At 43.4% G+C, this 13,242-nt stretch overlaps 1 protein-coding gene across 2 annotated transcripts in view; it reads right to left on the reverse strand.

Annotated features, from left to right (window-relative positions):
* Positions 1-5,201, reverse strand: part of Acer3 (alkaline ceramidase 3) — a 102,406-nt gene extending 97,205 nt beyond the window's left edge. Inside the window, exon 1 of one of the 2 annotated variants that reach the window (XM_039101087.2) lies at positions 4,921-5,201. In XM_039101087.2, coding sequence (XP_038957015.1) covers positions 4,921-5,107 — 187 coding nt within the window. In that variant the 5' untranslated portion in view covers positions 5,108-5,201. The remainder of the gene's footprint in view (positions 1-4,920) is intronic. The other variant, NM_001401063.1, reaches the window with a different exon arrangement.
* Between the last annotated feature and the right edge of the window lie 8,041 nt (positions 5,202-13,242).

Below are 13,242 nucleotides of genomic sequence, written 5' to 3' on the forward strand. Positions count from 1 at the left end.
ATGTTCCTCTAACAGATGAAAGTCATAACTAAGAATTTAAAAATATTCTTTAGCTTTTTGAAAAATAACTTCTATAAAATGTAAATTCTTATACATTCTTCTATAAATACATTTTTAAATGAATCTCACTTGAAAGGAGCAGTGTAAACAGGCCTGATATCTCAGGCCTGCAATCATAGCTACTGTGAAGGCTAAGCCAATAAATTCAAGGCCTGTCTGAACTACACATAGTGACTTAAAGGATAACTAGGGGAAATTAGTGAGATTCTGTGTCAAAATAAAAAAAAGAGAGTTGAGCCCTAGCTCAGTGGTATGGATGGATGGATAGATAGATAGATAGATAGAGACAGACAGACAGACAGACAGACAGACAGACAGACACATAGAAATGTAGACATTAAGTATAAATACATAGATACATCCAGTCCTAGGTTCAGTCTCTAGTCTTGGAGGAAAAGCATCCTACTGGCCTTTCCAACTATATGGACAGAGAGGCTGCCAATACATAACAGTTTTACAGTCTGAGACAATGACTAAAGAGCTCAGTAAATATTTACTAAATGACAATCCTGAAAAAAAAATTAAAGGCAGGACCTCGCAATACCTAGGGTGGCTTCAAACTAGCGAACTAAGAATAGCCTTGAACTTCTGACTCACCTGTCTCTACCTCCCAAGTCCTGGAATTATAAGCATGAGCCACCACACCCAGATCCCTAAATAATTTCTGACTGAGTAATTTATCCACTAAGGCAATAAAAAGCTTAGAACTCTCTTCCTTTAGGCAATATTTCTTCCATTAAACCACTAGTACTTGAAATGCCACTTTCTGTGATGTGGTAGATTGAGGCAGTAACTTCTTTCAGTCCTAATTTCTCTTTTTAAAATAGGGCAGCATCACCTTCTTCATAGGAATGTTTTGAAAATTATTAATACACAGACAATCTTCACTTAGCAAGCAGAGCTCCAATATGTACATATTTTAGTTTGACAGAATTTAGTTAAATAAAACCAATTCAACAAATTACTACAATCTTCACTGCTAAATCTTCAACCTACATATAACTATACAAATATTTTTTATGTGTGACCAACTAAATCAATTCTTTCAAAGTTGGTTACTTTCAAAGTCATTGAATAACTGACCAACAATAGGGACAGAGATACAGAGAAACGGAAACCCAAGGAAATATTGCTGCTGCCATCACTAAAGAGGCTAAAGATATACTGCCTGAGGAACTTATCAACTAAAGAACAGTTGTGGAGAAAAGAACTGAAGATAAGCCACAAGAGTGATACTGACCAACAGCAAACAAAACTAAGTCAATTCTAACTAAAAGAAGTCTTGGATATATTTCACAATATGGAAAGTGCAAAGAATAAAACAGTGAAAGATAGATTATTCAAACTCAGAAAGGATTTGTCAATGCACAAGAAATATATCCATTCAACATTACATGGTGAGAAGGCAAGTCCTGTTTAAAATACACTTGATTCATTATTTTACAAAGAAATAAAACATTCTGTGTGTGGTAGCAGAGGAGCAAGTGGAAAGGTCAGAGGACTACTTGTAGGAGTCAGTTCTCTCCTGCCTTGTATGTTTAGGGAATTAAACTCAGTTCATCAAGGTTGGCAGCAGGTAAGTGAGCCCTATCTTGCCAGTCCTGTTTGACAAAAGCTTTGAAAGTTTACAAAACAGCTGTAACTTTTCAACTATTAAAAGCCTGATAAACTGCATTTGGTCCCTGGAACTCACGTGGTAGAAGGAAAGAACTGAATTCTGCAACTTATCCTGTGGTCACCATACAGTGTGGTTCATGCACACTCCCTCTACCACATAAGCAAAGTATCTTGTGTCCAGTTCTAGCTCGCACTGTTATTGGTATAGTCTCATATGAAACAGGAACCATTTATCCCTACAACTTTTGGCACAGTAAGAGGCTGGTTACTTCTTAACTAACAACTCTCTACCCCTTCCACTGGTCCTAAAAAGTTCTATCAATATGGGCTGATATTAAAAGATAGATTTTTCAGGACTAAGAATTACCAATGCCAAAGATGTAGCTCCCCAAGCTCAATTATTACTCAAAATGCACACACTGAATGGCAAAAGATGGCTGAACAACTTGAATGGTGGCTCAGTTTGTCTTTTGTGATAATAGAGAATCCCATGTCTGTTCTCCATTGAATGCAAGAGCAGAAAATACCTGAGGGGGAAGCAAAAGTGCATGATAGATTTAAGAATGCAATCCCAACTGAATACTCTTTCAATGCCACTTTACTGCACACTTAGCTAAATTATTTCTTAGCAATATATGCTAAGAGATGGTTCAGCCATTGAAGGCTGGGCTTTCAACCAAAAATACAAGAAATATACACTCCTTCCAGAGATTGAGTCTCCACTCTTGTGATATCAGCCTTGGGATGCTAAGACAGGAAGAGAATCAAAAGTTTGAGGTCAGCCCAGCCTACACATTGAACCCCTAGAACGTCATCTGGACTAGAGACCTTTCTCAAAACAAAACAAGCTAAAAATTAAAAATTAACAAACATTTCAAGTTCTTAGTCTGTGAAATGGGTATAATGCCTTCTTCATAGAATTACTGTAAAACTCAAAAGAGATATAAACATATCAAACTATGGTACTCGGTGAGTGCTCAGATAATAACTACTTCTATCCTTGATAATATTATCATTAAAACTCATTAATGTAAATGTGATAGAACTACACTTGTCAGGAATACACAGTATTATTAATCGGCTTTCGCATGCTTGTTTATTTTGGCTTTTGTTGTGTTTTGCTGAGGTGTTGCATAGAGCAGGGCCTGCTCTAGAATTCATTTTCCTGCTCCCACCCAAGTGCTGGAATTGTAGGCATGTGTCAACACATTCAGCTTTTTTAATTTGCCAAATCCTCACACTCCACATAACGATAGATATCCACCATTATGTTATACCGTCTGACAATCTGACTCAACTTCCTTCAGGTCATCTTCTCCCAATGTAGTACACAGACAGTTGCCAACACATCCACTTACCCTCTTCATGCAACCCCTTTGATTGTTATGTCAAAACCTTCCTACAGTCAACTCAGTTTCCTTTTCTGAGGACATGAAGAAGTAAACCATTTCCCATTTCTCAGAGCTATTTGCCAAAACACTAGTGTCTTCCTCTCTCACAGTTCAACTGTTCTCACATGACTCAACTGTCAGTTTTCTCTTTTGATTCTAATCTAAAACCTTGGTTCTAAACCAAAAGTCTTTATTACTAATGTAGATTAATACAACTGCAAAAGGCTGGTACCTTTACTACACTATTCCTCCTAAAATAAATGACTTTAGTGAGTGATGCCAATTTTAGCACCTTCAATGACAAACGGCTCTTGCTCCCTTACCCAGGGCCAACTTGTCCCATGCCAGTATCACTGCTTAGAAAGTTTTGTCTTATGTTGAAATAAAAATCTTTCCCCTTGCAGTTTTCTGCAAGGTATTTTCTTCTACCTACTGCACCTAATTCTACAATCTAGAGAAAGTGAATGAACTGCAAGCCCATCCAATATTTGAAGACCCCTAAGAGAGGAAAAATAAAAAGCTACACATTCCCGGCTCAAAGAATAGGATTTTAGGTCTCCCTGGCCGTCATGAGCCTCTGGTATTCTTGCCAAAAGTGTCTAAAAAACGAAAGGCAAAGTGCTTGTTTTGCCAATGTTTGGGTTGCCAAGTAATTACCCTATAAATGATCCCCTTTGCCCATTTTCTCCTTTACTGTATAAAAAAACTATTAATTTAAACTAGAGGTTCTGACGCTCAATCTAAATCATGGTCTCAAGGGCATAGGACTAACGTCCTGAAAAAAAACTGCAAGACTTCTATGGGATCATCTGGCATGAAACCCATCCTCCAGAAGGTCTCAAACACAAAATGTTAGCTAAGAGTTTTGCCTCGAGGCCTAATAAAATGGGTTCATTCAAAAGAAGGCAGTAGCAACCAAAGACTATTCTCTGCTCCTTGCCAGAAACCAAAAAAGGACGATCAAACACTGTGTTCTCAAAAGCTAACCAAAATGGATAGACGAAGTGGCTGATTTCTTTCTCTCCTGGTTGGGATAATCATGTAGAAAACAGACACACATCAAAGTGGATGGAAGAAGTAGCTGATTTCTTTCTGGCCTGGTTGGAATACGAGAAAACCCAAATCTGGCCAGTAATGCTGGTCCAGCAGCAGCAAATTGTTAACTCTAAAAGTGCTTTCATGGAAATAAGTGTCCTCAGATGACCACTAACCCCTAGAAAGTCTGATAAGCTAAATGCAGAGGGGAAACAAGGAGAGTTAAAGTCTCTGGGGAGAGCGGCTGGGGAAGGAAGGTAGTGATTAGATGCTCTGTCTACCACTTCTAGAGCAAGACGATCAGTGATCTCTGGTACTTGAAGGCACCGGGTAGGGGTGGAAATAGGAGTGGGAATGGGGGCGGAAGGCTCCAGCATTGAGAAACGGTAACTGTCTGCCGGCAGTGAGAGTGGTCTAAAGAGAACGAAGAGATGAAGGAAAGGCCCCTGAAGAGTTTCCCAAGTTGGGGGAGGATGAAGCCAGTAAGTATCCCCTTCTCCGTGCCCGGCTGGCTGAGGCCGGGTAGCAGCAGTCGGGTTAGCGTTCAGGGCCCTCTCGGCAGAGACCTCCTCAGCTCCGACTTCAAGGCGGGCAGTGCCGGGCCTGGCAGCAGCCGCGCTCAGGTAAGAACTCCTATTCACAGCGGAGCGCCTCACGCTCTCCTCTGAGGTCTAGGCGCGGCTCGGACGTCCCTTTCGTCCCCAACCTGAAGGCCCCCTGAAGCCAGCCCGGGCACAACTGGCGGCCACGTCGGCTCCCCGGCTTCCCACGGCCGCGCACGCCCAGCTGCCGCTCCCGGGCCCGGCCTGGAGCCTACCCTCGCGGCCAGGTTCGCCCTCCGCGTTCTCCACACGTCTCCCCTCAGCGCGCGCCCTCGCTCCCCGCCTCAGGCTCCACTCACAGAACTCAGCGACGAACAAGGTCACCACATAATTCTCCTCACACCAGTCCAATGTGGAGGTCGTGGGGCCCCAATAGCCTTTGCGGTCCACAGCCGGAGCCATCGCGCCGACGCCCCACACTCTGCTCGGCCGCTCTCGGGCCGGCTCAGGCAACGCGCGCTCTCCGGCTCCCTCCTCCCTTACCCAAAGGGCAGGGGCGGGGCTAGAGCCGTCACTGAACCTGCCCAGCGGTAGGCCCCGCCCACCGGACCTCCGGGCAGTCCCGCCCCCTTCATAGTCCCACCCACCGCTCCCGGGGCAGGCGCGCCGGGCCCACCCTGATGGCCTGGAGAGATTCTGTAGCTCTCCCGCCTGGGATGGGAATCCGGGGAGGTGGGGGAGGTTGTTATTCGCGGGAGGAGTTAGGGAAGCGGGGGCCAGGGGTGTGGGTTGGGGAACAGAGGAGGAGGCACGGCCGACCTCGACGTGCGGTGGAGCAAGATCGGAGGCTTCCAGCACCCACTTTTCTGTCATGATGGAACCAAGCCTCTATATTGTGGGGGCGGTCTGTTTTAATTGGGGCAAGAATGAGAAGAAACCTTTCTCTGTCAAGATTAAACTTGCACAGTGAGGCACCTCAGTGCGTAACTCTGACCACGAGCCTCAAACTAGAAACAACACCCCCAGGCAGTTCTAGAGATTACCAGGAAGTCACTTTGAGGTCCTGTAGAGACAAAGGAAAGGAAGAACAACAACTCAGAATGGACAGAATGAGAAATGCATATTGGGATCCTTTAAAAGTATACACTGAGTAAAGCACTAAAAAGTTTGTGACTTCCCTTTAGGCTTCTATTCACTGGTTTTCTGCCTTCTTATGTGAGTTTTACTTCCTTGTCAACCACAAGCCTCTTACTGCTTCCAGCATCAGAATTGAAATACATCTCAACCTCCAGACTAGGCTATTAAAGTCTGTTAGATGGTTCATGGATTTGTCTAGAGGCATTTTCCATGCAAGCCTGGTAGACTGAGTCTGATCTTAGGAACACATGTAAAATGCAAAGAGAGAACTGACTTTATAAAGTCGCCCTCAGATCTCCATACATGCAACATTGCACACATGTTTACACACACACACATACATGCACACGAGTATAATAAGGTACAATTATAATAAGTAAAAACTTAAAAATAATAGATACATCCTGTTGCCTTTTGTGTTCAGTTCCATCAAGCTTTCCCCATGCTGTGAAGATGCTGCTCAGCTCCTGAATTTGGCTGACTTCCCACTTTTCTTTAAAACCCAGCTCCTTGAAGACCCCCCTTACTTTCACACCTTCGAGCCTTTTGCCCATTGCTCTTCTCCTATGCCCAAGACATCAAAACAGAGGCTGCTTCTCATACGTTGTGAGCCAGCCTTCGAGATTCTGCCTGGCCGCACTGTACAAAATGAAGAATACAGAACAGGGATATATAATTGTTATTTTCTAAGTGAGTCTGATGAGCTACAAACAAGGGGGAGGGCCAGAGATGGGCAGTGTTATTCACAATGGGGTGCCATTCCAATAGGCTTATCACAGGTGATCCACTGAAAGTCAAGGTGCATCTGTATTTGCTTTTGAACAAATATTAGTTAAACCAGACAGTGATGGCTCATGCCTTTAATTCCAGCACTCTAGAGGCAGAGACAGACAGATCTCTGAGTTCAAGCCCAGCTGGGCCTACAGAGTGAATTCTAGGAAAGCCAGGACTACATAGAAAAACACTGTTTTGAAAAAAATGTTTTATTAGTTTATTTTTATTTTATGTGTATAAGTATTTTGCTTGCATGTCTATCCATGCATGTACTCCCCCAAGGAGATCAGAGAGGGTATGGTATTCTCCTACTGGAGTTGCAGCCAGTTGTGAGCTGCCAAATGGGTGCTAGAAACTCAACCCCAGATCTCTGGAAGAGCAGCCAGTTCTCTTAACCGCTAAGCTTGCTCTTTGAGTCCTATATTTACTTTTCAATTAACAGAAAGAACCCCAGTTTTGAAAGCTTTTAAACACACGACTACTTCCCCAAATGGCAAAGAAATCCATTCCACAGTTTGTTTGGTTTGGTTTGGTTTCTCCAGATGGAAAAGGAATGACACCTGAAGTTTACCTCTGGCCTATATACACACACTCGGGCACACAGACCGGCACATACATGGACACTCACACAAGATCGTATTATGTGGGAACTGGTGAAAATGAATTGGACGTCTACTAGAAACCAAGACTTAAGCGCAGGGGTGGGAAGGCAGAGTAGAAGGGCAATACTTCTGTATTTTTAACTGCCAAAATGGAATGCAGCAAGGCAGCACCCTAACCGAGGAAGCTGTCAGACTGATTTTGCAACAAATGCTTAATAAACATCTGTAACGTATCAGATAGTATCCTAGGCGATTAAAGAGGACAAAGCAGATTTATATTCCCCATGGATATGTGGCTCTAACAACCACAATACATAATGCACTCTGCTCCTGAATAATTTTGAAATCTAACAGTCCTATAAATCAAATACGGCCTTCATCCATATGATGAAACTGACCTGGTGAATTAAAATCGTCTCTCTAGGACACTGGAAAATAGCTGGGACCTTAGGCCATCTAATGAGAGGGTCGTGTTTGTATCTCCCATGCCTAGCTGGTCCTCTAGGAGCTCAGAGGAAGGGGGTGTGAGCTGAGCTGATGAGAGGACTGTGGGCTAAGGACCAGCACTGTGGTAGGTTCATTCTCCACTCATTATGGAGAATCAAGGTTTGGCAGATCTGCAGGAACGATTTCATTTGAAATCCAAAGGATCTTAAGCAAGAGCTTGGTGTAGGTACTTTTGCCAAAGGAAGGGCAGATAACATTGATGTGGGTACATTTCTGAAAGGAGGGCAGATAACATTGATGGGACACATTTATCGGAGGGAGGAAGGACAGATCAGCATAACTGGGCAAGACCTGAAGCTCTTGAACAGGTGAATCACACTATTGGTGAAGAAAGCACACATTTCTGAGACACAGGATTTGTAAGCAATGTAAAGGAAGGGTTAAGGGAGAGAGACAAGATGGAGAGTTGGGCTCAAGTCATTCCAGGCTGATGGGCAAAGCAGAAAGTAACTCTGGCTGCCTTAAGTTGGGCAGTCTGTAAGAGAATGTGTGGAGAGACATTTCTAGGCAAGAAAACAGCATGCAAGGGCTTGAAAGGGCAAGAGAAAGGCAAACAGAATGAGGCCTTTAGAGTGTTGTGCTTGTATGCAGAGGCGGGGGCAGGGTGAGAACAACCATTAGCCTGAGGATTGAAAGCTCTGGCCTAATGTACTGTAATGAGACCCTTACTGTGTGAATCCCAGCAAAAACTAGGGGTGTGTGTGTGTGTGTGTGTGTGTGTGTGTATGTCCAAATGTGTGCAATAGACAGGGTGTGTTTCCAAATTTGGAGGGGACAACAATCAAGCAAGTCAAAGGGCTGTGGTAATAATGACGAATTGATGACAGCTGGCCAGGTCATATGAAGGTGCACCACAGCCCTGGGCCGTTCTTCACCAGCCTCTCAGGCCTGACATCCAGGGTTATTGATTAGTGAGGAACAAAGGAGGGCAGAGGTTTCCAGATCAGCACCTGAGCCCCAAGTGGGCTGACTAGGAGATAATCACCACCCAGGACAGGAGCCAGCAGAGCTTTGCTTAAGCACCTTGAATGTGATAACAAAATAATGTCCTGGGCTGAGGGTTCACTGAATAACCTTAAATGGATTGTTTCGTTTTGAATGCAGTTATAGAAATGCCGACAATATCAAAATAACCTGCCCTAGTAACAGGCATGCCTCCTTTCAACGTCACCTAGGAGCCAGCCCTCTCCAGTCCCTGAGGTCGTAGGGGCCGATTCGCAGGTGTGTGCCTTTCCATGCCCATTCTTTACCTCTACCTCAGGCTGTCAGTTACCACCTCCATACCGGCTTGAAGCTCAATCTCTAACCCACATCTGTCTCCAGGGCCTTAGCTCTTGAACCAATTAAGATCACATTTTGCTAGAAATGGCAGCAAATGGAAGAACTGTTCCAGCATCTTAACTAAAGAAAGGTTTTTTCCCCCTCAATTAGTAAAGGACCCAAGTTCCTACTTCAGCTGCCCAATGCAGAAAGTCTTTGATTTTTACTATAAAGCATTGGGCCCCATGCACAGGATAGCTGCTGCTTGGCCAAGCATCCAGCTGTGATCCGGCAGCAGGAAGGAAGGACAAGGACAAGGGCAAGGGGCACATCTGAAGCTGTCCTGTCTTATCAAGAAGACAATATCCCTTCCGGAACCTTCACCCAGGGGTATCCACTTACAACTATTTGGCCAGAAACAACCGTGGGAGCTCAGAAACAATGATGGAGAATCCCGGGAGGCTGAGGAAAGAGTCTAGGAAAGACTTTGAACAGGGCTGTCACCCCAAACAAAACCGGCTTCTCTTAGGAAAGAACTCATCCAAATGACCTTCTGAGCAGTGCCAAGGGATAGTTCACAAGGATCTCAAATTCAGTGAGTTTTAGAACTGACCCTGCCGCTTCCTCTAGCGTGCTGGTTTCTCTACTGGTGCTTTCTTTACTAGGGGGATAAAAATGCAGAGCCATTGACCCAGTTTGCTGAAGAACGAAGGAATGGCCAACTGACAGCTAGTTGTCCCATCCCATCACATCTGAGCAGTGACCAGCTCCTGTAGTCACTCTCTGTCCACTTCCTTCCTCCCTCAGCCTTGCCTCCATGCAGGCTCTCATTGCCTGTGCTCTAACAGCCCTGAAGAAAGTATTGTCTTGTCCCATCGCAAACTTCTTCTTTATGTGATGGCTGCCAGAGGGCCTGTTCCTGAACTCAAAACTGTCACCGTCTTTCTCCAAGTAATAACTGTGATTTCCCACTATCTATAGAATAAAGTCCAAACATCCTGACATTACCTGCAAGGCTCTTTGTCACCCATGTTCTGGCACCTCTTAGGCCTTGTCATCAGATTTTCTCTCTCTCTCCTTAAAAAGGTCTCTTGGTCTCCTCTTGCTCCTGGGGAAGCTCTCCCCATCCTCCTGTAATTTCTGTCTCTCTACTATAACCTTCTACTGTGATGTGCCCCCCACCCCCAAACAATCACCCGTCCTCTAACCTCTCAGCAAAATTATGGTTTGTACTATGTCACAAACCTGAAGAAGCAAATTGTCCCACAGAGTGTGTGCCTTATGCAAGCACATTGGTCATTGTGAGACAGAGACCCATCCTGTACCAGGATGAGAAAAATGTCTTGGTCTTCTGTACGTTCCCAGTATTCAGAACAGTTCTGGGTGCAAAGTTAACCACCTGTCTACCTCCAAACCATTGGCCTTACTCTCTTCTGCGTTGTCTCAGCTACACAAAAATGACAACTAGTGACAGGGTAGCAAATTGATGTCAGCCATATCAACTAATGAATGAGCCAAACTCTTCCAATAATTCCTGGGGTCTTCTGTGTCCCAAGTGCTGGCATTACAGCTAAGAGCTACTTAGCATGTCTGTATTGTGCTTGAACCCAGGGCCTTGTGCATGGTAGGCAAGTGCTCCGTCAACTATGCAACATCGCCAGCAGTGCCTTTTAGTATGGCTGAGGCTTTTTACAGCTCTAACTCTTTAGTTCCTTCTGAAAGAAAGAAAGAAAGAAAGAAAGAAAGAAAGAGAAGAAGGAAGGCAGGAAGGAAAGAAAGAAGGAAAGAAAAAAGAAAAACAAACATTCCACAACCAACTGTAACTCCAGTCACACGTGTTCTAATGCTCTCTTCTGACCTCCCTGGGCATCTGCACCCATATGACACAGAAACATACATGTAAGCAATCATGCATACACATAAAGTAGAATCCTTCTTTAAAAGAATGTTAAGTACATTATGGTGGTTTGAATGAGAATGCCTACCATAGGCTCTTAAGTTCGAAGACTTGGTCCCCAGTTTGTGGAACTGGTTGGGAAAGATTAGTTTGGTGAATGACCCTTGTGGTCAAAAAGAGAATTGGCTCCTGCAGGCTGTCCTCTGACCTCCACATGAATAGCACGGCATGGGCTCATGTATACAGACACACATGTACACTAACTAAACAAATAAAGCAATTTTAAATTTAAAAAGAACTGGGTGATGGTGAGCCGTACCTTTAATCCCGGCACTTGGGAGGCAGAGCCAGGCAGATCTCTGAGTTTGAGGCCAGTCTGGTCTTCAGAGTGAGTTCCAGGACAGCCAGGGCCACACGGAGAAACCTTGTCTTGGGGGTGGAGGGGATCCAAAATTCTTGGAACCAAACCATTTTATGTGTACTGATATCTTGCTTGCAGTAGCACGTCTGGTGTCCAAACACCGGAAGAGAGCATCACCTCCCCTGCAACTTGGTTGTGAGTCACAGTGTGAGTGCTTGGAATAGAACATGGGTCCTGCCAGTTCTCTTAACCACTAAGTCATCTCCCCAGCCCCTGTGTAATATTTTTAATGCACCTGTATTCCCAGCACATGAGGCACCCAGTCACTGGTCAAAAAGTTTTAGATTTTGGAGAATGTTGATTTTTTTTATATTAGAAACAGTCACTCTGTATAAGAAAATACTTAGATGATTCTAAGCTGATTGAGTGTGGAAATTATAATATTCTATTTGTGAGTGTGTGTTTGTGTGTATATGTGTGTGTATATGAGTGTGTGTGTGTGTGTCTATGTGTATGAGAGTGTGTGTTTGTCACCAAATGCACAAAATAAAGAAAGAATATTAAAAGCAGTACGGGGAAAAGGTCAAGTAACATATAAAGGCAGACCTATCAGAATCACACCAGGCTTCTCGCCAGAGACTATGAAAGCCAAGAGATCCTGGAGAGATGTCATACAGACCCTAAGAGAACACAAATGCCAGCCCAGGTTACTGTACCCTGCAAAACTCTCAATTAACATAGGTGGAGAAACCAAGATATTCCATGACAAAACCAAATTTACACAATATCTTTCTACAAATCCAGCACTACAAAGGATAATAAATGGTAAAGCCCAACATAAGGAGGCAAGCTATACCCTAGAAAAGCAAGAAACTAATCATCTTGGCAACAAAACAAAGAGAAGAAAAGCACACAAACATAACCTCACAAAAAAATATGAATATAACAGGAAGCAATAATCACATTCCTTAATATCTCTCAAAATCAATGGTCTCAACTTCCAATAAAAAGACATAGATTAACAAACTGGATACACAATGAGGACACTGCATTCTGCTGCCTAGAGGAAACACACCTCAGAGACAAAGACAGACACCAGGCTGTGAAAGGCTGGAAAACAACTCTCCAAGCAAATGGTCTGAAGAAGCAAACTGGAGTAGCCATTCTAATATCGAATAAAATCGATTTTCAACCAAAAGTCATCAAAAAAGATAAGGAAGGACACTTCATGTTCATCAAAGGAAAAATCCACCAAGATGAACTCTCAATCTTAATATCTATGCTCCAAATGCAAGGGCACCTACATACATAAAAGAAACCTTACTAAAGTTCAAAGCACACATTGCACCTCACACAATAATAGTAGGAGATTTCAACACCCCACTCTCATCAATAGACAGGTCATGGAAATAGAAATTAAACAGAGACATAGACACACTAAGAGAAGTCATGAAATAAATAAACTTAGCAGATATTTATAGAACATTCTATCCTAAAGCAAAAGGATATACATTCTTCTCATCACCTCATGGTACTTTCTCCAAAATTGACCATATAATTGGTCATAAAACAGGCCTCAACAGATACAGAAAGATAGAAATAATCCCATGCGTCCTATCAGACCACCACAGGCTAAAGCTGGTCTTCAATAACAATAAGGGAAGAACGCCCACATATCTATGGAGGTTGAACAATGCTCTACTCAATGATAACCTGGTCAAGGAAGAAATAAAGAAAGAAATTAAAGACTTTTTAGAATTTAATGAAAATGAAGGTACAATACCCAAACTTATGGGACACAATGAAAGCTGTGATAAGAGGAAAACTCATAACTCTCAGTGCCTGCAGAAAGAAACAGGAGAGAGCATATGTCAGCAGCTTGACAGCACACCTAAAGGCTATAGAACAAAAAGAAGCAAATACACCCAGGAGGAGTAGAAGGCAGGAAATAATCAAACTCACAGCTGAAATCAACTAAGTAGAAACAAAAAGGACCATAGAAAGAATCAACAGAACCAAAAGTTGGTTCTTTGAGAAAATCAACAAGATAGATAAACCA

The sequence above is a fragment of the Rattus norvegicus genome, chromosome 1 (genome assembly GCF_036323735.1).
Source record: "Rattus norvegicus strain BN/NHsdMcwi chromosome 1, GRCr8, whole genome shotgun sequence".
NCBI lineage: Eukaryota > Metazoa > Chordata > Mammalia > Rodentia > Muridae > Rattus > Rattus norvegicus.